The sequence below is a fragment of the Malaclemys terrapin genome, chromosome 7 (assembly GCF_027887155.1).
Source record: "Malaclemys terrapin pileata isolate rMalTer1 chromosome 7, rMalTer1.hap1, whole genome shotgun sequence".
NCBI classification, from domain to species: Eukaryota; Metazoa; Chordata; order Testudines; family Emydidae; genus Malaclemys; species Malaclemys terrapin.
In genome coordinates, this window is record NC_071511.1 from 128,482,980 (window position 1) to 128,508,881 (window position 25,902).

Genomic DNA, 25,902 nt, shown 5'->3' on the forward strand with positions numbered 1-25,902 from the left:
GAGTTGGCGGATGAGATTGCAGAGCCATTAGCCATTATTTTTGAAAACTCAGGGCGATCGGGGGAGGTCCCAGATGACTGGAAAAAGGCTAATGTAGTACCCATCTTTAAAAAAGGGAAGGAGGAGGATCCGGGGAACTACAGGCCAGTCAGCCTCACCTCAGTCCCTGGAAAAATCATGGAGCAGGTTCTCAAGGAATCAATTCTGAAACACTTAGAGGAGAGGAAAGTGCTCAGGAACAGTCAGCATGGATTCACCAAGGGGAAGTCGTGCCTGACTAACCTAATTGCCTTCTATGATGAGATAACTGGCTCTGTGGATGAGGGGAAAGCAGTGGATGTGTTGTTCCTTGACTTTAGCAAAGCTTTTGATACGGTCTCCCACAGTATTCTTGCCAGCAAGTTAAAGTAGTATGGGCTGGATGAATGGACAGTAAGGTGGATAGAAAGCTGGCTAGATCGTCGGGCTCAACGGGTAGAGATCAATGGCTCCATGTCTAGTTGGCAGCTGGTTTCAAGCGGAGTGCCCCAAGGGTTGGTCCTGGGGCCGGTTTTGTTTAATATCTTTATTAATGATCTGGAGGATGGTGTGGACTGCACTCTCAGCAAGTTTGCAGATGACACTAAACTAGGAGGTGTGGTAGATACACTAGAGGGTAGGGATCGGATACAGAGAGACCTAGACAAATTAGAAGATTAGGCCAAAAGAAACCTGATGAGGTTCAACAAGGACAAGTGCAGAGTCCTGCACTTAGGATGGAAGAATCCCATGCACTGCTACAGACTAGGGACCGAATGGCTAGGTAGCAGTTCTGCAGAAAAGGACCTAGGGGTCACAGTGGACGAGAAGCTGGATATGAGTCAACAGTGTGCTCTTGTTGCCAAGAAGGTTAATGGCATTTTGGGCTGTATAAGTAGGGGCATTGCCAGCAGATCGAGGAACGTGATCGTTCCCCTTTATTCGACATTGGTGAGGCCTCATCTGGAATACTGTGTCCAGTTTTGGGCCCCACACTACAAGAAGGATGTGGAAAAATTGGAAAGAGTCCAGTGGAGGGCAACAAAAATGATTAGGGGGCTGGAGCACATGAGTTATGAGGAGAGGCTGAGGGAACTGGGATTGTTTAGTCTCCAGAAGAGAAGAATGAGGGGGGGATTTGATAGCAGCCTTCAAGTACCTGAAGGGGGGTTCCAAAGAGGATGGAGCTCGGCTGTTCTCAGTGGTGGCAGATGATAGAACAAGGAGCAATGGTTTCAAGTTGCAGTGGGGGAGGTTCAGGTTGGATATTAGGAAACACTATTTCATTAAGAGAGTGGTGAAGCACTGGAATGCATTACCTAGGGAGGTGGTGGAGTCTCCTTCCTTGGAGGTTTTTATGGCCTGGCTTGACAAAGCCCTGGCTGGGATGATTTAGTTGGGAATTGGTCCTGCTTTGAGCAAGGGGTTGGACTAGATGACCTCTTGAGGTCCCTTCCAACCCTGATATTCTATGATTCTATGGTCCTGGACACTGGTACGCCGCCCTCAACTTAAAGGACGCATACTTCCACATATCAATATTCCCTGGACACGAGATTTCTGCAGTTTGTGGTCGGGCAAACGCATTACCAATTTCCAATTCTCCCGTTTGTCCTGGCAACAGCACTGAGGGTGTTTACAAAGCGCATGGTGGTGGTCGCAGCCTACCTCAGGCATTGGGGGTCCAGATCTATCCCTACCTGGACGACTGGCTTATCAAGGGTCGTTCCGAGAGGTAGGTATGGCACAGTATCGAGGTGCTGTGAGCCCCCTGTCAACCTGGGCCTGTTGATAAATGAACAAAAATCAATATTGGTCTCCGTTCAGAGGATAGAGTTCATCAGAGCAGTCCTTGACTCTACTTGAGCCAGAGCATTCCTACCTCAAACCAAGTACACAGCCATGTCAGGTCTGATTGCCCAGGTCACCGCATACACGCTCACCATATCTCGGATTCTCTCGGCTGGGAAGTGTACCTCGGTACCCTCAAGACTCAAGGGGAATGGTTACAGGAGGAGCTGTCGCTTCACATAAACGTAAGAGAGTTCAGGGCCATTCGCCTAGCATGCAAGGTGTTCCTGTCCCATCTGTCTGGTCGGGTGGTGCAGGTTCTGATGGACAACGCAGTCTCCATGTTCTACGTCAACAGACAAGGCCGCAGTGTTCCCTCTAATTTTTTCCCAAGCATATGTGGAATTAATTTTGTTATGTGCACCAATATGTGACACATCACCTCCATATTGGTGCACATAACAAAATTCATGTGCTGGGGTGGAGCCCAGGTGTTGGACTGTGGGATGGGACTCAGGGCTGGGGGTGTGGGCTCTGGGGTGGGGCTGGGGATGAGGGTCAGAGGGTTGGACGGGGAGGTGAGAGGCTCTGGGGTGGGGCTGGGGGTGCGGGGCTCAGGAGTGGGGCAGAGGGTTGGGGTGGGGCTGGGGATGAGGGGCTTGGGATGCAGGCTGCCCCGGGACTAGCAGGGAGAGAGGACTTCCCCCAGCTCTCTCTCCCCATAGCAGCACCTGTGCTGGGTGGGAGAGGCGCCTCTCCCCACTGTGGCAGGTCCAGGGCTGGGCTGGGTTGGGGCCAGGGGAGGGGCGCCTCTCCCACGGCCAATGGGAGCTGCTGAGGGCAGTGCCTGAAGCAACAGCCACACACACCCCTGCACCCCTCTTCCACCAGGTTCCGGACGCTTCCCAGAGCGGCGCGGGGGAAGGGCAGACAGAGAGCCTGCCCTGCCCCTGGTGCACGTCGGGCCGGAGCCCGCCCCCCGAACCCTTCCTGCAGCCGAACCCCCTGCCCTGAGCCCCCTGCCGCACCCTGCACCCTGACCCCCGCCGCACCCCTCACCCCTCCTGCACCCCACACCCATTTGGACCTAAAGCCTACTCATCTGCAACTTTGCAATTCTGAATTGCAAACTATCAGGCCCTGACAGCAAAATATAAACTATACCAAAATTAACACCTTTATTGACCATCTTCCAGAATCACAACAGGAGCAATTTCAAGCCATTATCAATGAAGGGCAGTTAGTGGCCAAAACAGCACTCCAGGAAAATAAATAAAAAGTACAAATATGAAACATTAAATTTAGTTATTTTAATTGCTTTGATTAAATCAGTCCACCCTGCTACATAGGATAGTCCCTTAAGGCAAACGGGACAACCAGTTGCCAATGTTCAATTTGCAGCATCTGTCAAAAAAGCTAATAGAACGTTAGGAACCATTAGGAAAGGGATTAATAATAAAACAGTAAATATCATAATGCCGCTATAAAATTCATGTTTTGCCGACACCTTGAATACTGCGTGCAGTTCTGGTTGCCCCATCTCAAAAAAGATATATTCGAAATGGATAAGGTACAGAGAACCACAACAAAAATGATTGTGGGTATAGAACAGCTTTCATATGAGCAGAGATTAAAAACACTGGGCCTATTCAGCTTGGAAAAGAGATGACTAGGGGGTGCATGATAGAAGTCTATAAAATTGTGAATGGTATGGAGAAAGTGAATAAAGAAATGTTTTATTTACCCCTTCACAACACAAGAACTAGGGGGTCACCCAATAAAATTAATAGGCAGCAGGTTTAAAACAACAAAAGGAAGTACTTCACACAGTGCATAGTCAACCTGTGGAACTCATTGCCAGGGGATGTTCTGATGGCCAAAAGTATAAGTAGATTCAAAAAAGAACTAGATAAGTGATGGAGGATAAGTCCATCAATGGCTATTACACAAGATGGTCAGAGATGTAACCCCAATGCTCTGGGCATCCCTAAGCCTCTCACTTCCAGATGCTGGGACTGGACGTTTGCCCTGTTCTTTTCATTCCCTCTGAAGCACCTGGCATTAGCCACTGTTGGAAGACAGGATACTGGGCTAAATGAACCATTGGTCTGACCCCAGTATGGGTCTTATACACTGCAGTAGGGTATCAGGCCCAGCGATGGCTTGCATTGCTTCTTTCTCAGTCACTTGGAAACTGGATACATTCCAGGGGCTCGGAAGTCAGAATACTGAGTGCACGTTGTGGGATTTTAGGTTCAAGATGGGGTAATCTTGACAGATAAGGGGTTGGGGGAGGTCTGAACTAAATGTTCAAAGTTGTAGGTTCAACATTTGGGAGTGTGGGATCTCTCCCTGTCTTTCATGTGGTGGTTGTTTGTTTTTGTTTTTTAACCACAGATTTGCCTGTCAATAAGCTGGTGTTGAGGAATGAATCTATCCGTTGCTGGAGCAACATCCCGTTTATCACCATGCCCCTCAGTCGTACACATGGCAAGTCATTTGCACATCGCAGTGAGCTGAAGCATGCTAAAAGGATTGTGGTGAAGCTGGGTAGTGCTGTTGTGACTCGAGGGGATGAGTGTGGATTGGCTCTTGGGCGGTTGGCATCTATTGTTGAGCAGGTAACTTTATGGCTAAAAAACCTAGTGCTCTTGCAAACTGGCTAGTCCAATGTCTCCTTAAAGTTTGTATAATAAAACTTAGCAGGAGACTTTAACTGCAGCTTTTATCATAATGTGGCAAAACTGAGGTGTATGCAGAGGGGGAAGATGTAGTGAGGGGGGGTCGTGGCCTAATATACCTAAAGAATGGTGCAAGAGGAGAACCTGCAGTATGCAGAAATAAACCTAGTGGGAGTTCCTGCTGTCAGCTGGAGAAGGAAGAGCCATCAGGGAATGAGGGAGAACATTATGTCCTGGGATGCAGTTGGAAGTGAGTATCTCTTGTTGACACTTCTTTTTGTTGAAAAATACTTGTGGAGTATAATCCCAGTGAATAGTGTTCTATCAGGGCTTCACTGATAATGTTTAAATTGCTCTGATTGACACCTGAATTACACAGTAACTGGCACTTGATACATTATGAATGTATAATAATTGAGTTAAATAAAACTCTTCCATATCCAGTTAAAATTCTAGTTAACAAACTCTACCAGTTGGCATCTAGTGAGTTGGTCTTACTTCTGCTACATTGATGATTCTTATCCTAACAGGCTCTCTTCCCAGAAGGCTGCAGTGCTTTGTGAATCCATCCCCTTTCTCAGTGCCTCACCCACTTGGCTTTTCATTCTAGTGACATGAGTTTAGTTAACATCTTCCCCTCAAGAAAGCTTAGCATTAAAATACAGTTACTTGGATTTATGTTGGGGAAGCTTATGAAGATTGTGGAAGATTCACATGGTCTGTTCTGAAGACTTGAGTAGGTTTCTCCTCAGTGGCCTGTGCGATACTTCTCCTTACCCACGAGCAGATGTGATACACTAAGTAACCCCACAAACCAGTCTGAGAGAAATATTCCCACAAGGTGATCTCAGCAAAAGGAAGGTAATAAGATAGACCCAAGAGGCAATTGGGGAGGAAGGCAGCACTAACATTCATGTACCAGGGAGGAGTAATGTATTCTGCGTCCCTGGGATATGTACATGTTTCCCTTGGGAAAAGACTCTGAAGGCCTCTTATTTTACATGCACCAGGAATGGATGGGATCCATACAGTAATTTGAAGAACAGGAGTACTTATGGCACCTTAGAGACTAACAAATTTATTAGAGCATAAGCTTTTGTGGACTACAGCCCACTTCTTCGGATGCATTTTTGCGGATACAGACTAACACGGCTGCTACTCTGAAACCATACAGTAATTTGCTTGTGTTGCAGAAATGAAACAGAAACCTAGCTGTAGAGGGACAGATCTAGTGTATACTTGATGGGTGTGTACAAAACCTTGTTGCATTAAGGAAGTATATGGTACTTGATTTGTGAAAGGAACTAGGGAGCCAGGTGCTGGGAGGTAGAAGGGGCAAAGCATGATGTGTTTGCATGGTATAAGAAAAGACAGATTCTCTACATCTCAGATGTAGCATTGCTATTTAAATATGAGCTGCGGGCATGGGTGGCCAATGATAAGTCTGGTAATAGGATATGGGCTGCTCGCCTCTAGTCTCTGCTTAAAATCACACCAGCTCTGGTGGATAAACTGGCTACCATCTGATGCCTGTCCTGTGGCTTGATTAGTCCAGGTGCTTACATTAGAAAAATTGCTACCATGATGGGGTCAAGTATAGCAAGGGCCATACAAGCTCTCTCCTAGAAGGAGGGCATCTTGCATTGTTACTTGCTTACCGTATATGTTCTTTGGATAAGCAGAAGACTTCAGTCTCCAGGAATTGATGAGGCACAAAATGCTCTTAAATTGTACAAAGAGGGAGAGTGGAATCAGTAAGCTAGTAACTTTCCTGCTCTTGGTCCTGATCTTTGATTCTCCACATCTGTAGGTGTCAATGCTGCAGAATCAGGGTCGGGAAATGATGATAGTCACCAGTGGTGCTGTGGCCTTTGGAAAACAGCGATTGCGCCATGAGATCCTGCTTTCTCAAAGTGTGAGGCAGGCCCTCCATTCAGGACAGAACCAGCTAAAGGACATGGTGAGTGGCTAAGATAGTCATCTGCTCTTCTATTAAATGTTGGGCTGAGTTGGCTTTTATCCCTTCCTGCCAATTGGCTGACAGCTATGTTCTCTAATCTTTTAAGGCTATTCCAGTCTTGGAGGCACGAGCCTGTGCAGCAGCTGGGCAGAGCGGACTGATGGCTCTCTATGAGGCCATGTTTACACAGTACAGCATTTGTGCAGCTCAGGTAAGGAACTGCGCTTGCCCTTGCCTGTGGATTGATGTTTCAGTCCATCTTTTGGAACCAGCCTTATTAATTCTAGAAGGACCTGTTCTGTTCTATTCACTGTCTTCCTAGATTTCCATTTCTGAGGGGTTTAGAACTTGGTGTGAATGATATCCCACAAAGGAAATTGTTTTGGTGAATATCACTTAAATAAATTTTATGTTCTAGTTAAAGAAAAAACACATTTTTTTGCTGGCTTTGGACACTTTTAAACAATTGTGTATCCCAGACCATCTGGTTGGTGGCCCTAGGATAGGCCATAGAGATGGGGCTGATGATCAGGAGTGAAGGTCTGAGAACTGAAAACTAGGGTTGTCAATTAATCGCAGTTAGCTCAAGCAATTAGTGCAAAACAGATTAACTAGATTTAAAAAAAAGTCACAATTCATTGCCGTTTTAATCGCACTGTTAATAATAGAATACCAATTTACATTTATTATAAATATTTTTGATATTTTTCTACATTTTCAAATATATTGGTTTCAATTACAACACAATAGAAAGTGTATAGTGCTCACTTTATATTACTTTTTATTATAAATATTTGCACCGTAAAAAGATAAACAAAAGAAATAGTATTTTTCAATTCACCTCATACAAGTACTGTAGTGCAATCTCTTTATGGTGAAAGTGCAACTTACAAATGTAGAATTATTATTAGGGCTGTCAGTTAATCACAGTTAACGCATGCAATTAACTCAGCAAAATAACACTTTTTTTAAACGAGCGTTAATTGCACATCTCTGGAGATGGGACTCGGCAGCAGCCGGGCAGGAGGGAGGCACAGGCTGTGGCAGTGAGCAGGAGGCGGCTGGAGACAGGAGACTCTGTAATATCCAGACCAGATGCTCGGATTACCGAAATGCTTCGGAGCTGGTCTCACGCCCCCATCCCCCACGATAACTGCTGCTCCCACTTCCTCCGCCCCTGCACCCATGGAGCTGCCCTGGCCAAGCTGTTCCAGACTGGGAACCTGCCTCTTGTCTGCTGCACAGAGTGGGGGTGAGAGAGGCTGATGTTGGGGTGTCTCCCGCCCCACACCTGTGTACCCAGTCGCTGCTGAGCTGGAGTCGGGGAACAGGGGGAGCCTGTCAGCTGGTGCTGTCTCAGGAGCCATTGTTGCCAACGGCAGCTGCTGTTGGCTGAAAAAGCATTCAGGCTCCTGAATGCTCTGCTTAAAGACACAGTGCTTCCCCAGCGCCCACACCACACACACACACACATTTGTTGTCCTCCAACACACACGCTTGCGCGCTCGCGCTCTCTCTCTCTCTCGTGATCTCTCTTCCTCCCCCCCCTGCTCATCCCTCCCACGCTCACATCAAACCAAAATATGAAATGACGCCCGTGGTGAGCCAGGATCCACCAGAGGACTGGGATCGCCAAGGGCTCTGGCAAGATGCAGCCTCTATGCGATAGCACAGAGGCCATCTTGAGCCGTATGCCAAGTGCCAGGCACCACAAGCTGCAGCAGAAGTAAGGGTGGCAATACACCATATACCATGTCACCCTTACTTCTGATTGGCTGAACAAGAAGTAGGACTGAGTGGACTTGTAGGCACTAAAGTTTGACATTGTTTTATTTTTGTGTGCAGGGCAGGTATTTAAAAAAAAAATCTACATTTGTAAGTTGCACTTTCACGATAAAGAGATTGTACTACAGTACTCGTATGAGATTAATTGAAAAATATTATTTTTTTTACAGTGCACTTATTTTTTATAACAAATATTTGAACACTGTACACTTTGCATTCTGTTGTAATTGAAATCGATATATTTGAAAATATAGAAACTATCCAAAAATATTTAAATAAATGGTATTCTATTATTATTTAACAGTGTGATTAAAACTGCAATTAACTGCAACTATTTTTTTAATGTCCCAATTAATCACAATTAATTTTTTTAATCTTTTGACTGCCCTACTGCAAACAAAATTAGAAATATCAAGCTAAATATAAAGCTCACGAGAGAGAGAGAGAGAAATGTAAAAAGTGAGTCCTCAAATGTGGACTCTGTTCATTAAAATCTCTTCTGTTCCATGCTGTATACACTTAGCCATGAGCCTCTTTTTTTAAAACTCATGTTATAGCATTATTGTTGTACTCAGGTATTTGGAGAAGATCTTGCTATGAAGTGCAATCATACTCTGCCTATATAAACATCTGTCTTGGGCCTTATACCACAACTATCACCATGGTACCTGAGAACCTAATGTCACCTTCTCTCTCAATAGACCTGCTCCCTGTATGTGTTCCATCATACAATATCTACTGACTTCACTGCCTAAAATGTACTTATCTTTGCACTGTAGCATTAACAAAGCTATAGGAGAGTGAGATGGATTCTAATCTGGTTTGAATATGAACACAGCTGTCCCATTGTATATTTATAAGGATTAAATTAAGCTCCTATTAAAATCATTGGGCTCCTAAATTAAAATTAAGAAAACTGCTCCAATGTCTCACAGTGGATTCAGTTGTAATCTGTTCTCAAAAACATCCAAGGTCAAAATAGAGATGGGGAAAAATCGCCTCCACAAGTCATCCCCTTCTTTACTCGGCTGCCTCCCCAAATGTCTGAAAGAAACTATAGTGTTTGCAGCATGTCCAGAAGGTCAATGGAGCTAGGTTCTGGCAGACCAAGGGGGAAGTGAATTTCAGAGCTGAAGGGACATCAGAGAATAAATAACCTGCCAGCTTTACCTTCCTGTTCAGAGGAAGGAAGCTCTAAATTAAGCCTCTCTGTTTGTTGCATTTGTGGAGATATTGTATGGGGAGAAAGAGGTTGTCTCAAATCTGATCACAAATGGTCTTGGGGCTTTAAAAGTCATAACCAGATCCTGCATGTGAGTTTCTCAGATTGTTTCATAGAGACTTGACCAGCCCATATTCTGATTTCTTGTGAAAAGGACTATTGGGAGATAGCTATGTATGTCTCATATTCTACAATAAAGAGTGGTCCAAAGAATTAAATTTCTCAACTATCCTCTGCACCCTTTAACTAACCCCTCTTGCTGCCCTGGTGGTCTAGAGAGCCTTGACTGATCTGTTGTGGATGTCTCTTTACTTACACACTTGGTGGCTGCAGATCAAATTCTTGTTCAGAGTCTTTCTCCTTTTCAGATTTTAGTCACCAATTTGGATTTCCATGATGAACAGAAGCGTCGGAATTTAAATGGGACATTGCATGAGCTGTTGCGGATGAACATTGTCCCTATTATTAACACCAATGATGCTGTTGTTCCGCCTCCAGAACCAAACAGTGATCTTCAGGGGGTAAATGTGGGTAAAGTTTTGCAGTGGGTGGATCCTGCTATTGGACCTGCTAGAGCATGAATGCATGACTCACTAACACTGTAATAATCTGGATATCCTGGAGTGACCAATAGGGGAAATGGAAAATGTAAGAACAGAAAAAGCACAGTGATGCTGGGAGCTGAAAGTCCATACAGTTAAGCAGAATGGTGTGGACAGAGGAATTAAGGAATGAGTACTAACACGGCTTGCTTTTGACAAGGTGCATTGATTTGGATGGGGAGTAGACACTAGCATGGCTTGCTTTTTGCAGAGCACAGAGTGATTTGGATAGGATATTACTACTTGTTTACTGAATGCTAACGTTGTGCTCAACTCCATACAAAGATTCCACCCCATAGAGCACAAAGTAAAATATGGACAAAGCAGTGCAGAGGGCCATGGTAGTACTGATATTTGTTGTTCACTGTAGGACACAGTCAGTGTTTGCGAGTTTCTCTCTCCTGCTGGTGTTGCTGACCTCTGTATGTATTTCAGGTTATTAGCGTTAAGGATAATGATAGTCTGGCAGCACGATTGGCTGTAGAAATGAAGACTGATCTCCTGATTGTTCTCTCAGATGTAGAAGGTATGTGACTTACACCTTTGCCTGTGGTTAAATCAATAATTCCTACCCTACGACACAGTGCTGGGCAATGGGTTGCAGATTGAGCCCTTTATCATGCCTGCTCCTCATTAGCGGAACAAATTAGAGCAGGCTGGAGGTAGCCTGGCCCTAACTGGGGAGGCAGAGACAGCTGCTACTTAATTATTCTGGGGCTGCATAAAAGCCTCAGGGGATGGAAGCCACTGGAAAGCAGGAGAAAAAGGAAAAGGCAGGGAATGGAAGCAGGGAGGTAGCTCTCCCGTCCCTCCCTCCTGCCTGCAGACGGTGAAGGGTTACTTGTCCATGGTGAAACAGTGGTGGGAACAAGCCTGAGAAATAAAGTGCACCAGTGGTTACAAAACCCAGGGTCTGAGTGACTTTTGGGAGCCAAGCAGAAGCCAAGGGGGCCCTGCCACACACTGCTACGTACCCCCATAAAACCAGCAAGAAACATGTCTAAGACCAATTCATTTACTCTACTTGTATGTCATATATTTTTCCATCTTTTTTTGGTCTGTATATGGTCTCCTTTAGAGTGTAAACTCTTCAGAGCTAGGACAAAAACCTCTCTCTGCAACAGGAGCAGCAAAATAAAATTTGGGCACTGGATAAATAACAATTTTTGGCAAAAGGTTGTTTTCCCCTTCAGATCACATGGACAGTGGTGCCAACCTACATTCTAATTTTGTAACTTGCTGAAACAAAGCAATCAAATGTGCTAAGACATTTTTGGTAAGCCCCCGCTGCTGCCTGTCATTCATCCATTATCCTGTAGAGGTTTAGCGATTTCTCTGAATAGTCCATTATTTTAAATGGGATCTAAGTTACTTCTACGTGGCTGTAACTGCCAAGTTTAGATGAGAGAGTGCACTTTTGGCCCCTCCTTGCTGTTTAAGTGTTCAGAAGCAGCTGAAGATCTAATGGGAATGCTGATGCAGCAGGGCTTGCTGTTTGCTTCTTATATAGTTCATATTTTAACGTGATCCTTGGACTCTTGCACCTCATGCAAGGTGGATTCTCTTCTCTTCTGTCTAAGTTTTTTACGACAGCGACAAGTTGCAGTGTATACTCTGTGATCCTAGCATTGCAGAAGCTGGAGCCACAACAGCTTCCTAATTCATGCTGAACCAGCTGCCTGACACTTTGGCCATTAACCACTCTTCACATGATCCAATCAGAATGTGGGGGTGTGATAAAGTCAGGCTGGGAGCTGCCAGAGAGTGGTGGAAGGCAGGTATGTTAGCCCTAGAATGATAAAGACCCTTTTTCCTATAAGCTGAGAAGGGGTTACCTTAGGTCAGTTAGGAACACCTGAGTCCAATTAAGTGCTGCCTGAGAACTTTAAAAGCCTTTGCTCTGGTTAGAAAGGGGGAGGAGAGAGAAGCCATTGCAGGGCTATTGGCAGCAGGAAGACTGGCTTCTCCAGGGTGAGAGGCTGCTCTCCTCCTTCCAGGGGGAAACCCTCAAAGCTGAGTGCCTGTTTAGGGGAAAGACTGACACCCTGGGGACAACAGCAGGACAAGAACACCCAAGCAAAGGGGGTGGGGAAAGGTATCCCCTTTTATTTTGTTTGTAAATTGGTTTCTTTTTTGTTTGCTGGAGGAACCCTCTTTGGGCCTGTCCTGAGGTCTACCTTGAAAGTACTTGTGACGGGTTGCCCCCTTTTCAGGGTGCCACCTTATGTACTTGGGTACCACTGAGCCCGCCTGTTCCACCAGCCTGGGCTCCCTCACCCTCTCCTGCTAAGCCAGGCCCTCAAGCCTCCTATAGCACAAACAGAGGTAGGGACACACCCAGCTGCAGAAAGACAGAAATGGAAATCAGTGCTGCATGGGAAGGCGTTCAGGTAAGGAATTGCGTAGCACTCTGGAGAGTAAACCCAAAATTGTCTTGTCTTGTGCTTCACCGAGAACTGTACAGTGTGTAAGCTAATTGAAATTTGCCTTCTCTCTCACTGTGGAGAGAGATTTTTTTAATGGAGATATCCCATCTCCTAGAACTGGAGGGGACCTTGAAAGGTCATTGAGTCCAGCCCCCTGCCTTCACTAGCAGGACCAAGTACTGATTTTGCCCCAGATCCCCAAGTGGCCCCCACAAGGATTGAACTCACAACCCTGGGTTTAGCAGGCCAATGCTCAAACCATGAGCAAACCCTCCCCCCCCAAGATATGCACAGCTTTTTGCAGCCCCCTCCCCCCATCACTGTTATGAATTACACAAACTGGGTTTAAAACAAAAACAAATGTATTAAGTACAAGAGGTAGATTTTAAATGATTATAAGGGATAGCCAACAGATTAAAGCAGATTACCTTAGTAAATAAACAAAAACTGCAAACTGATTTTAACACAGTAGATAGGTTGGATATAAATTAGCAAATTCTCACTGAGTGATAAACAGGGTGGCAGACTCTTAAATCACAAGTTGCCTTGGCTTTCCCAGGTTTTCATACACAGGCTAAAGATCCTTCTAGCCTGGGACCATCACTTCCCACAGTTCAGTCCTTGCCCCTCAGGTGTTTCCAGGTGTGTTGTTGCAGGGAGAGAGAGGTTCTCTCCTCTCCTCCCCCCCCCCCCCCGATGTCATTGTCCCCCTTCTATATCCTCTTCCCACTTGCTGGAAAGCTCTTCCACTGTGATCTGGGTCAAACAGTTCCCATAGTGTAGTGCTATCTCTCTGAGGTTTCTATTGTACACAGTCCCTGGGGTAATCCTTGTGCTTGTGTGCATTTCCTTAATAATCAGAGGGGTAGCCGTGTTAGTCTGAATCTGTAAAAAGCAACAGAGGTCACAGATCTCAAGGTGCCCCAGGACCCTCTGTTGCTTTTTCTTTAATAAGCCATTAGCATTGTTTAGCCTTTTTACTGTTGTACCTGAAAGGCTGTTTGTGGCTGCTTTCAACCTCACAACATGTTTCAGTAACACATACATAGCAAACTTCATAACTTCACAAACAACGTTAACACATACAATCCTACAAGATATTAATGTCTAACAGATCAAGACTTTTAGAATGATACCTAAAAGACATACTTTGTACAATACATATCCTAATTACATGACAGTGGTGAATATTGGGGTGTCAGTGTCACAGTACTGATAAGAACGCAGAGTGGGAAGACAAATACTGTCTAGGGTGGGGCTGATTTTAGTCCAGGCCCCGCCATCGCCAGAGGGGAAAGTGAAAAGTCCAGTGAGACAGAGGAGGTGCCTTGCCACACGTGGTGTCTGGAGTGGAATAGTTGCACAGTGGACCATCCCGGGGCAAGGTAAATCACCCCAAAAATGTACCACATAATGAGGGTGCTGCTGTAGGCCATGGGAGCGCAACAAGAGGCTACCAGGGTCCAGATGGCCACGCAACAGGAGTCGGTATGGCTACAGCAGAAAATAAATCAACTGGTGATGAACCAGGCAACCCAGGATCAAACCACCCTGCAGGAGGTTGTGAACCTGCTAAAGGCCCTGACTACTCTGACACATGGCCGGGATGGGACGCAGTCCCTAAGGGCCAGAAGTTACCTACCAAACATGGCTATGGAAGATGATGTGGCGGCATATCTTCTCACCTTGGAAAAAATGGCCCTTCAGAAAGCCTGGCCACAAGACCAGTGGGCTGTCATCCTTGCCCCTTTCCTGTGTAGGGAAGCCCAGAAGGCCTACTAGGACATGGCAGCAGAAGCTGCCACAGATTACACCCAACTGAAGGGCCCAGAGGTTCCATGAGTGGAGGTACCAGGACAACAAAGCACCAAGATTACAACTGTTCAACCTGATTCATCTAATTCGGAAATGGCTGTGCCCCGAGATCCACAGCAAGGAGAAGATTCTAGAAGTCTTAGTGTTGGATGGATTCATGAGAGGACTACCATCAGACCTAAGAGGATGGGTTAACCAAAATGACCCCTTCTGTTATGAAGAGTTGGTCGCACTTGTAGAGAGGCATTTAATGGTAAGAAACTTCCTTAGACTAACGGGGAAGAGATGAAGTGCATAAAGAAGCCAGTCCCCATCCTGAAGACCCAGACTCCTGAAGGGTCAGGCAGAACTAGGTTGGGGATCAGGGATGCTGAAGAGCGGCCTGAGGCTGCGAAGGGACTTGGGGAACTGGGGAGAGAGGGTCGGGGGGTAAGACCCAATAGCCTAAAGAATAGGGGGATACCCTGAGCTGTGTATAGATGTTATGCTTGTGGGAGACTAGGGCATATAGCAGCCCAATGTCCTAACATTGAGGAGCCTATTCAATCTATTCTGGGTGATTGTGAAGATTGTGGCCTGATCAGTCTCATGGGAATCACGATGACCCCAGATAGATACGCACAGCCAGTTAGGATGAATGGCATAGAGACCATTGCATTAGTAAACTCCAGAAGTGCCATCATGCTGGTCTCGGGTGAAACGTAGTGGGGCAGAACCAGCTGTCTATAGCCAAATGCACAGGAATAACCTGTGTACGTGGGGCTGTCAGTTACTATCTGACCATCCCTGTACAAATTGATGTTCGGGGGAACACCACAAGGGTGAATGGTGGGGGTGGTCTCTAAGTTCCCATATGTGGTCCTCATAGGATGAGACTTCCCAGGGTCTGGAAACTTACTCACAGTGGATGAGTCGGGAAGGTAGTGACCCCAGGATTGATACTGTGGCCCCAGTTGCTAGCCTTCTCCTAGTTTTCTCTAAATTAGCCCAGGACTTATTCTCTGCACGGAGAAGCCCTGGAAAGCTAGGCAGTAAAGAAGGACGGACAAAAGATTGGGGACCAGGATCTTGGCCTAGAACCAAAAGGCCATCCAGCAGGCAGGAGGGCGACTCAAATAGTTGACAAACCAGAAGCTGGACCCAATTCCACGGCGACCAATCCTGTGGGTAAAACAGAAATAGGTCCCCTTGAATTTGAATATATTGGGCCCTCATTTAAGAATTTTGGGCAGGACCAAGCCAATGAGCCACTGCACCACAATATTGGAAAAGAGCTAGTTGAGGTGAATGGAATCCTGGTGAAGGGGAAAGCCAAAGGTCCCAGGGCCTAGAGTGGTCTGAATACAAGAGCAAGAAGTGGAGCAGCCCCTGGTACCTCGAAGGCACCAGAGGGCAGTGTTGAACCTAGCCCATAGTAATTTGTTCAGAGGACATCTAGGGGCAGATAAGACCCTTGATCAAATTTTACAGAGGTTCTTCTGGCCAAGAGTTTATATGGAGGTTCGATATTGCGCCTCCTGCCCGGGATGCCAATTACATGGCCCACAACTGCACTTAAGGGCCCCTTTAGTACCATTTATTGAAGTCCTGTTTGAGAGGATAGCCATGGATCTGATAGGCCCATTGGAGAAGTCAGCCAGGGATCATCAGAGTGTGCTGCTTGTTCTGGATTATTCCACCTGATACCCAGAAGCCGCCCTCGCTAAGAACAAGTGTCCAAGACGATAGCAAAGGAATTGATTCAAATTTTCTCTAGGGTACAGATACCCAAAGAGATCTTGACAGATCAAGGAACCCCTTCGCATCAAAATTGGTGAAGGGCCTGTGTGCGATGCTCCAGATATGGGTCCTATGAAGCTCAGTCTACCGTCCAGACTGATGGTCTCATTGAATGCTTTAATAGGACACTGAAGAACATGATATGGAAAGTGGTGAGCTGGGATGGGAAAAATTGGGATACCTTACAACCTACCTGATTTTTGCAATAAGGGAAGTTTCCCAGATTTCCACCACGTTCCCCCTTCGAGCTGCTATATGGTCATCATCCCCATGGCATACTGGACATTGCCAAGGAGGATTGGGAAGAACAGCCTAACCAGGTGAGAAACATAGAATCATAGAATATTAGGATTGGAAAAGACCTCAGGAGGTAATCTAGTCCAGTCTCCTGCTCAAAGCAGGACCAACACCAACTAAATCATCCCAGTCAGGGCTGTGTCAAGCCAGGCCTTAAAAACCTCTAAAGATGGAGATTCTACCACCTCCCTAGGTAACCCATTCCAGTGCTTCACCACCCTCCTAGTGAAATAGTGTTTCCTAATATCCAACCTAGACCTCCCCCACTGCAACTTGAGACCATTGTTCTTGTTCTCTCATCTGCCATCACTGAGAACAGCCGAGCTCCATCCTCTTTGGAACCCCCCTTCAGGTAGTTGAAGGCTGCTATCAAATCCCCCCTCACTCTTCTGCAGACTAAATAACCCCAGTTCCCTCAGCCTCTCCTCATGCCCTAGCCCCCTAATCATTTTCGTTGCCCTCTGCTGGACTCTCTCCAATTTGTCCACATCCCTTCTGTAGTGCGGGGACCAAAACTGGACGCAATACTCCAGTTGTGGCCTCACCGGTGCTGAATAGAGGGGAATAACCACTTCCCTCGATCTGCTGGCAACGCTTCTGCTAATACAGCCCAGTATGCCATTAGCCTTCCTGGCAACAAGGACACACCGCTGACTTATATCCAGCTTCTCGTCCATTGTAATGCCCAGGTCCTTTTCTGCAGAACTGCTGCTTAGCCAGTCGGTCCCCAGCCTGTAGCAGTACATGGGATTCTTCCTTTCTAAGTGCAGGACTCTGCACTTGACCTTGTTGAACCCCATTAGATTTCTTTTGGCCCAATCCTCCAATTTGTCTAGGTCACTCTGGACCCTATCCCTACCCTCCAGCATATCTACCTCTCCCCCCAGCTTAGTGTCATCTGCGAACTTGCTGAGGATGCAATTCATCCCATCATCCAGAATATTAATAAAGATGTTGAACAAAACCAGCCCCAGGACCGACCCCTGGAGCACTCCGCTTAATACCAGCTGCCAACTAGACATCGAGCTGTTGATCACTACCCATTGAGCCCGGCAATCTAGCCAGCTTTCTATCCATCTTATAGTCCATTCATCCAATCCATATTTCTTTGACTTGCTGGCAAGAATACTTTGGGAGACCATATCAAAAGCTTTGCTAAAGTCAAGATATATCAAAGCCACCACTTTCCCCATATCCACAGAGCAAGTTCTCATTATAGAAGGCAATCAGGTTGGTCAGGCATAACTTGCCCTTGGTGAATCCATGTTGAATGTTCCTGGTCACCTTCCTCTCCTCCAAGTGCTTCAAAATGGACTCCTTGAGGACCTGCTCCATGATTTTGCCAGGGACTGAAGTGAGGCTTACTGGTCTGTAGTTCCCAGGGTCTCTTTCTTCCCTTTTTTAAAGATGGGCACTATATTTGCCTTTTTCCAATTGTCCAGGGCCTCCCCCGATCGCCACGAATTTTCAAAGATAATAATCAATGGTTCTGCAGTCACATCAGCCAACTTCCTCAGCACCCTTGGATGCATTAGCTCTGGACCCATGGACTTGTCCATTCCTTTAGCTTTTCTAAATAGTCCTTAACCTGTTCTTTCACCACTGAGGGCTGCTCACCTCCTCCCCATACTGTGTTGCCCAGTGCAGCAGTCGGGGAGCTGACCTTGTCTGTGAAGCCCGAGGCAAAAAAAGCATTGAGTACTTCAGCTTTTTCCACATCATCTGTCACTAGGTTGCCTCCCCCATTCAGTAAGGGTCCCACACTTTCCCTGACCACCTTCTTGTTTATAGATTCATAGATTCTAGGACTGGAAGAGACCTCGAGAGGTCATCGAGTCCAGTCCCCTGCCCGCATGGCAGAACCAAATACTGTCGAGACCATCCCTGATAGACATTTATCTAACCTACTCTTAAATATCTCCAGAGATGGAGATTCCACAACATCCCTAGGCAATTTATTCCAGTGTTTAACCACCCTGACAGTTAGGAACTTTTTCCTAATGTCCAACCTAGACCTCCCTTGCTGCAGTTTAAGCCCGTTGCTTCTTGTTCTATCCTTAGAGGCTAAGGTGAACAAGTTTTCTCCCTCCTCCTTAGGACACCCTTTTAGATACCTGAAAACTGCTATCATGTCCCCTCTCAGTCTTCTCTTTTCCAAACTAAACAAACCCAATTCTTTCAGCCTTCCTTCATAGGTCATGTTCTCAAGACCTTTAATCATTCTTGTTGCTCTTCTCTGGACCCTTTCCAATTTCTCCACATCTTTCTTGAAATGCGGTGCCCAGAACTGGACACAATACTCCAGCTGAGGCCTAACCAGAGCAGAGTAGAGCGGAAGAATGACTTCTCGTGTCTTGCTCACAACACACCTGTTAATACATCCCAGAATCATGTTTGCTTTTTTTTGCAACAGCATCACACTGTTGACTCATATTTAGCTTGTGGTCCACTATAACCCCTAGATCCCTTTCTGCCATACTCCTTCCTAGACAGTCTCTTCCTATTCTGTATGTGTGAAACTGATTGTTTCTTCCTAAGTGGAGCACTTTGCATTTGTCTTTGTTAAACTTCATCCTGTTTAACTCAGACCATTTTTCCAATTTGTCCAGATCATTTTGAATTATGACCCTGTCCTACTCATAGAAACCCTTCTTGTTACCCTTCGCATCCCTTGCTAGCTGCAACTCCAGTTTTGCTTTGGCCTTCCTGATTAAACACCTGCATGCTCAAGCAATATTTTTATACTCCTCCCTAGTCATCTGTCCAAATGTCTACTTCTTGTAAGCTTCCTTTTTGTGTTTAAGCTCACCAAAGATTTCACTGTTAAGCCAAGCTAGTCGCCTGCCATATTTGCTATTCTTTCTGCACATTGGGATGGTTTCTTCCTGCGCCCTCAATAAGGCTGCTTTAAAATACAACTAGCAATCCTGGACTCTTTCCCCCCCCCCCCCCCATATTAGCTTCCCAGGGGATCCTGCCCATCAGTTCCCTAAGGGAGTCAAAGTCTGCTTTTCTGAAGTCCAGAGTCCGTATTTTGCTACTCTCCTTTCTTCCTTTTGTGAGAATCCTGAACTCAACCATCTCATGGTCACGGCTGCCTTGGTTGCCACCCACTTCTACTTTCCCTACCAATTCTTCCCTGTTTGTAAGCAGCAGGTCAAGAGGAGCACAGCCCCTAGTTGGTTCCTCCAGCACATCATTGATCATGTGATGCAGATGTGGGACCAAATAGTCCAAGTCACCCCCAATGTGTGGGAACACCTGGAAAGAGCAAAAGAGGCTTGACAGATCTATTATAATCACCAAGCAAGGGTTTGGAAATCCTGGACAGCAGATCAGATAATGGTGCTAGTACCCACAGCTGAAAGCAAGCTCCTGGCCAGATGGCAGGGGTCATATGAGGTAAGAGAAGCCATCGGGGGAGGTTGACTAAAGATTTAACAGCCTGATTGCCAGAAGCAGGAGCAGATCTACCACGTCAACATATTGAAACCCTGGCAAGACAGAGAAGCTTATGTGGTTGCCTTAAAGACGCCACCTCAAGAAAATAAACCTCAGGGACAGGTGAGAATATCCATGGAATTGACCCCTGGACAATGGGCAGAAGGCATCAAAATGATTGACTGAACTAGATCCATTGTTTACCTTTCTGTAGTCTTACAGAGCCTTTTAGAACTCAGTTAACCCTTATGCTTCCAATTGTTTATGAGTGGGTGATGGCTATAGGAAGTTCCAGCAATATGAATAAAGTAATACAGATAACACCTTCATTCTTCACAGGGGACATTTTATTTTTGTTATGGCAGTCATTACCACAGTACAGAACACCTATTAAACACTAAGGCTAGTCCTCATGGCACCTCTGAAGTAGGGAAGTATCACTATCCTCACTTTACAGATGGGAAACTGAGGTACAGAAAAATTTAGTTACTTGCCATGGTCACATAGGAATCTATGGCAGAGCTGGGAATTTGAACTCAGATCTCCTGAGTTCCAGTCCACTGTTGTGGTTAAGGCACTGCCTTTCCATTTGCTAGTTAAGGGAACTATAAATTAATGTCAGCAGCAGATCTAGTGTACAGCCCCACATGTTGTCTGGAAATTTAACATAAACAATAACATATTCTAAGATATCGAAACAACTGTGTGGAGCTCAAAAACTAGATGCTGTGGAAAAGAGGAATTTTAAAAGATCCTCAATCCTTTCCAGGGAGCTACCTTAAGAACCCCAATTTCATTTATGGATCTCTCTCTCTGCATCACATTGAACATTTGTCTGATTATTGTTGTTTTTTTATATAAACACACACCCCACAGACCACCCCAGATTGAACAATTCATTGGCACATGTTGCAGAAAGGAAAAGTGAATTACCACTTCTAGACTTCTTTCCTTCGTGAGAGCTGTAGCACTTATCATGCCATATACAAATAGTTTATTAATGCCTTTTACCATAATTACAAGGAAAAAGCTAAAATCCTTAGCAGGGAACTATACGCATATAGTTTTTCTATAGAATATAGTTACATGTACATGTTGAATGGTGATCAGTGAATACGGCAGAGGTGCAATATTTAGTTCTATGCTCATGAGAACAGAAGTAAAGGGAAAAGGTGGGGATGCTACAATTGCTATCAGTCAACTAAAATTAGAAATAATTTACTTTGCCTCTTTTGCTGCATGTCACTGTATTCTAGCCTAGCTCCTGTCTCTCTCACTCCATGCTTTTCAGCCTCTAGAGCGAGGGATGCATTCTGCTGTTACTGTAAACTTACATCAGTGTAATTCCATTGACCAGTGAATTTGCTAAATTTAAATGATTTGTAGTTACAAACTAGATTAAGGCAGGAAGCTGCTACAGACCATTTCCTGATTCACTACACACTGTCCAAACTGAGCACTGAATGAGGAAGGGCTTGTTTCAAAAAGCATATGATTGTGTAGTTAGAGCTTATCTGTGTGTATGTGTATGTGTACGTGCACACAAGGAAATAGTTAGGTTTGCACAGACAACCTTAAACACACCGAAGTTTACTTTGTAACCTTAATGTTCTTCTAATACTGATATTTCTATCTGGAATTTCTGGTGGGATAGTGGTAGAGGATGTTTAAAGGAAGGGGGGGGGGGGATTAAAGGGTAACAGCCTGAACTGTAGACTTTGGTTTTTTTAAAAAAAAAAAAGTGAATTCCAGATATTATACATTTAGATTCGTGTCCCGCTATTAGCAGTATTTAATATTTAATCCTATTTTATTCTTCTCTGACAAACTTAAGGCAGTTCAATCTCACTGAAATGTGGTGCCCAGAAATGTTACCTAAGACCAAAGAGAGAGGGGAATGATCCCCTCCATGCCCATGCTGAGATGCCTTTGCGTATGCAATCCCAAATCACACTACTTTTTTGCAGACATATTGCATTGGAAACTCAGATCTAACTTTCTGTCAACTCTGACTGCATGACCACTCCTAACATCACTGCTTTCCAAGTGTCTTGGTACCACAGAATATCTGGGGGTATCATATTTTTGTTCCTATATTAGTGGCCTTTTTTTCAAGTTTAACTTTGTGATACTTCAAGGACCCATGTATATTGGCATTCTTGGGAATAGCACCTATTGTTACTTAAAGCCTACAGCCTCATAAGATGGGTTCATTGGGAAGCACACAAGTGCTCTATTGGGCGAACATTCTTCACTGTAAGTCTGTATAAGGAAGTTCAGTTTCCCAGCCTTTCCCGAGTTCCTTTCCCCTGAATTTCAGAGTCCAAGGTTGTATAGAGCTAACTTAACAAATTTCCGTTTTAGGGCTCTTTGACAGTCCCCCAGGGTCAGATGATGCGAAGCTCATTGACATATTTTACCCTGGAGATCAGCAGTCTGTGACATTTGGAACCAAATCCCGGGTAGGGATGGGAGGAATGGAGGCCAAGGTAGGAGAAGCTTGACGCCTGTGCTGCTTTGTTCTTCATAGGGAGAAATCAATGTTCTGCAATGGTATGAGGTTCCATTTACCTTTTTTAGGCCCATTTGAATAAAAATGTATTTTACACTATTCTCTTGCATCACATATTGAATTTGACCAGTTACATCTGCCTCCTTCCTGTTTTGATACATGTTGCCTGCTCCTAAAGGAGGAGATTGGGAGTTTTAGTCCTCTGTATACATATTTGTGTCCTATTACAGAAGGATTAAATACCCACCCCCCTACCCCTTTCCCTTGGTGGGGGTGGGAGACAACTCCTGAGCCTTCTGCCCCCCTCCCCTCCTTGGAGATAAGTGGATTGCAGGATCCTTGGGGCAGGGACTTGCTTTTTCCTCTGAGTGCCATACACACATGGCACTCAAATATCCATTACTATGAATGCATGAGGGTGGTGGATTTCATGAGACATCTAGACAAACTTCGAATGAATGCTGGAAAGGAGTCCATTGTTGTGGTTTATATTAGTACCAATTACTTAGGTGTTGGGGAGATTTCCTAAAATCTGCAGTAAATGTTGATTATTAGAAAAGAGGCTTAAGTCCAATACCTCTACAGTACCGTTATCTAAAATGGTTTTAGTTCCATATGAAGGGCTGGCTAGATAAGGTGAACGTCAGAGTCTCAATGTATGAATGAGAAGATGGTGTAAAGAGGAGGGTTTTAATTTTAATACAAACTTTGGGAGAAAGGAGAGTTTATATAAAAATGAATTCCACCTCAACCAAAATGAAGCGGTCTTCTTGCATAGAACTTAAACTAGGAGCTCAGAGAAAGCTGTCAGGTGCAAAGGAGCACTCATTTTGTACAAGGGCACCTGTTGGGGATATCTCTATTTTAAAAGGCAAGTCTGAATTTCTTAGTAAAGGATTGTACTTTAATTACACCTGAAATGATGAGATGAACTGAGATCAGAGGTATGTTCTGGAAAAGCTTCATGGTGCCAGTCAAATGGGTTAAATAAAAGCAGACACTTGATCAAAACAATACTATACATGTCTGTATATTAATGAGAGAATCTTAAAAACAAAAATAAGCAAACTAGACAGTCTAGAAAGTGGAAGAGGAACTTGACATAATAGGCATATCTGAAATGTGGAATCCCCCAAGCCAAGGGGGCACTGTAATACTGGCCTGGAAATTATGCAGGAAAGTGGCAGAGGCGAGAAAGCAACCCTGTATCGGAAAGATTCCATAAAATCAGAGTTTCTTCAATGAGGAGGACTATACACCACAATCTGTAGGGATATAAATACCAAGTAATAATACAAATATAGTGGTAGGGTTATGCTACCTGCATTCTAATCAGGAAGGGAATGAGGAAGATCAGAGGCAATTAAATATAATAAAGCAGTAATAGATGACTCAGATACCATATATGAATAGGTCAGATGTCGCAGTGAGATAAGGTTTCAGAGAAGCCATTTCTTGATACCTTAAATGATTGCTCTCTAGAGTACATGAGGAGAGGCTATTCTTGGCTTAGTGCTAAGCAGGGTGCAGGAGCTGGTAAAAGAAGTAATTATAATTGACCCATAATGTAATATTGACCACTGTATAATTAAATTAAATGCTTGAGAGGGATCATAGAAAATCCAGCACTGTGACATTTCTTCAAGAAAGGAAACTTAAAACAAAAAAATTGAGGAAGCACATCCAAAGGGCCTTAAAATTAAAAGTGAGGAAATTGAAGACTGAAGACTTGGCATTGGAGCCCCCTGAGCAGAAAAGGAAGGAGGAGGGCAAGAAAAATGGAAACTTAGCCCTAGTGGGACAAACAGCATGAACTATAGCAGGTGAAACATGGGATAGAAATCAGAGGGCCACAAAGCATTTTGAATAGCAATTACCAAAGGCATAGAAACAACAAGAAATTCTTTATATTGGAAGCAGGAAGCCCATGAGAGAATTGTTGGATCCACTGGACTCTACTGGAGTACAGAAATCTGTTCATATTTACTATTGTTTTGCCTAAAGCCCAACCAAGAACCAGGTGTGACGGGTTGGATCACAGAAACCCCCTTGGGAACTGCCAATTGATGTGCCAAGACTACTACTGCCCCTGTTTTCCCTGCCAGCCTGGGAATCCAGCACCCTGTCTTGTTGAGCCAGACACGCCAGTCTGCTCCAACTCAGACTCAGGGTCTGAACCATGTGCTCCAAAGCTGCAGACTTAACTGAAAGCAACTTATGGAAGTGTTCCTGTCTTTAGCACTCAGATGCCCAATTCCCAATTGGGTCTAAACCGCAAATAAATCCATTTTACCCTATATAAAGGGAGTGCGCAAGAGGATCCTTTGGGGGGGGGGGGGGGCGCGGCAGGAGGAGCGCTTTTTTTTTTTTTTGTTTTTGTTTTTTTTTTGGCGCTTCGGCGCGGCAGCGGATGCATGCTCAAAAATTTTTTACTGATGGGGTGCATGATCAAATGGAGCCCACTGCTCTATAACACTGATAGAGAGAGATGCACAGCTGTTTGCCTCCCCCCCCCAGGTATTAATACATAATCTGGATTAATTAATAAGTAAAAAGTGATTTTATTAATACAGAAAGTAGAATTTAAGTGTTTCCAAGTAGTAACAGACAGAACAAAGTGAATTACCAAGCAAAATAAAATAGAACACGAAGTCTATGTCTAAGAAAACTGAATACAAATAAAACCTCACCGTTCCAGTAAGCTTCCTTTTACAGACTAGTCTCCTTCTAGTCTGGGTCCAGCAATCACTCACACCCCCTGTAGTTACTGTCCTTTGTTCCAGTCTCTTTCAGGTATCCTTGGGGGTGGAGAGGCGCTCTCTTTAGCCTGCTGAAGACAAAATGGAGGGGTCTCCCAGGGATTTAAGTAGATTTTCTCTTGTGGGTGGAGACCTCCTCCTCTCTCCTATGGAAAGTCCAGCTCCAAGATGGAGTTTTGGAGTCACATGGGCAAGTAACATGTCCATGCATGACTGAGTTTCTTACCAGCCAAGCCACATTTCTGGGAAAGCTCCGATGTGGATTAGCATCTTCGAGTTCATTGTTGGCTTAAGTGGTTCTCGATTGGGCACTTAATTTGCACACCCCTTTCTCAAGAAGCTGACCAAATGCTTTACTAAGGCTATCAAGCAGGTATACAGCCAATATTCCTAACTTCAAGTACAAAAATGATACATGCATACAAATAGGAAGAATGTATTCAGTAGATCATAACCCTTACATAGATATGTTACATGGCATATGTAGCATAAAACATATTCCAGTTATGTCATATATACATTCATAAGCATATTCCCATGAAGCCTTATGGGGTACACGGTCACACCAGGACACAATTGTTCTAGACAAACAGAATAGTAGTCATTGCCCCAAGAAGCTTGCAATCTAAATAGACTGCATCATTCTTTATCACTGAGTGTTGAGATGAAATAAGGTTTCCAAAGAAATGGTGCCCAGATGTTAGCTATCCAAGATTCCTTAAGGTGTTCAAGAATGAAGTGGCTGAGCTGTTCACAAATGTGCAATCTCTCATTAAAATAATGTACTCCCTGGAAAATAGTAAATTTTTGTCTT

The 25,902-nt window shown here is 44.8% G+C and overlaps 1 protein-coding gene across 6 annotated transcripts in view; it reads left to right on the forward strand.

Annotated features, from left to right (window-relative positions):
* The window catches only part of ALDH18A1 (aldehyde dehydrogenase 18 family member A1), a 102,548-nt gene that overhangs the window by 40,504 nt on the left and 36,142 nt on the right, over positions 1-25,902 (forward strand). For 5 of the 6 annotated variants that reach the window (XM_054034593.1, XM_054034597.1, XM_054034595.1 and 2 more), the window contains 6 exons: positions 4,207-4,430; positions 6,301-6,450; positions 6,557-6,661; positions 9,826-9,984; positions 10,495-10,585; positions 22,182-22,306. In XM_054034593.1, the coding sequence (XP_053890568.1) occupies positions 4,207-4,430; positions 6,301-6,450; positions 6,557-6,661; positions 9,826-9,984; positions 10,495-10,585; positions 22,182-22,306 (854 nt within the window). The remainder of the gene's footprint in view (positions 1-4,206; positions 4,431-6,300; positions 6,451-6,556; positions 6,662-9,825; positions 9,985-10,494; positions 10,586-22,181; positions 22,307-25,902) is intronic. The other variant, XM_054034599.1, reaches the window with a different exon arrangement.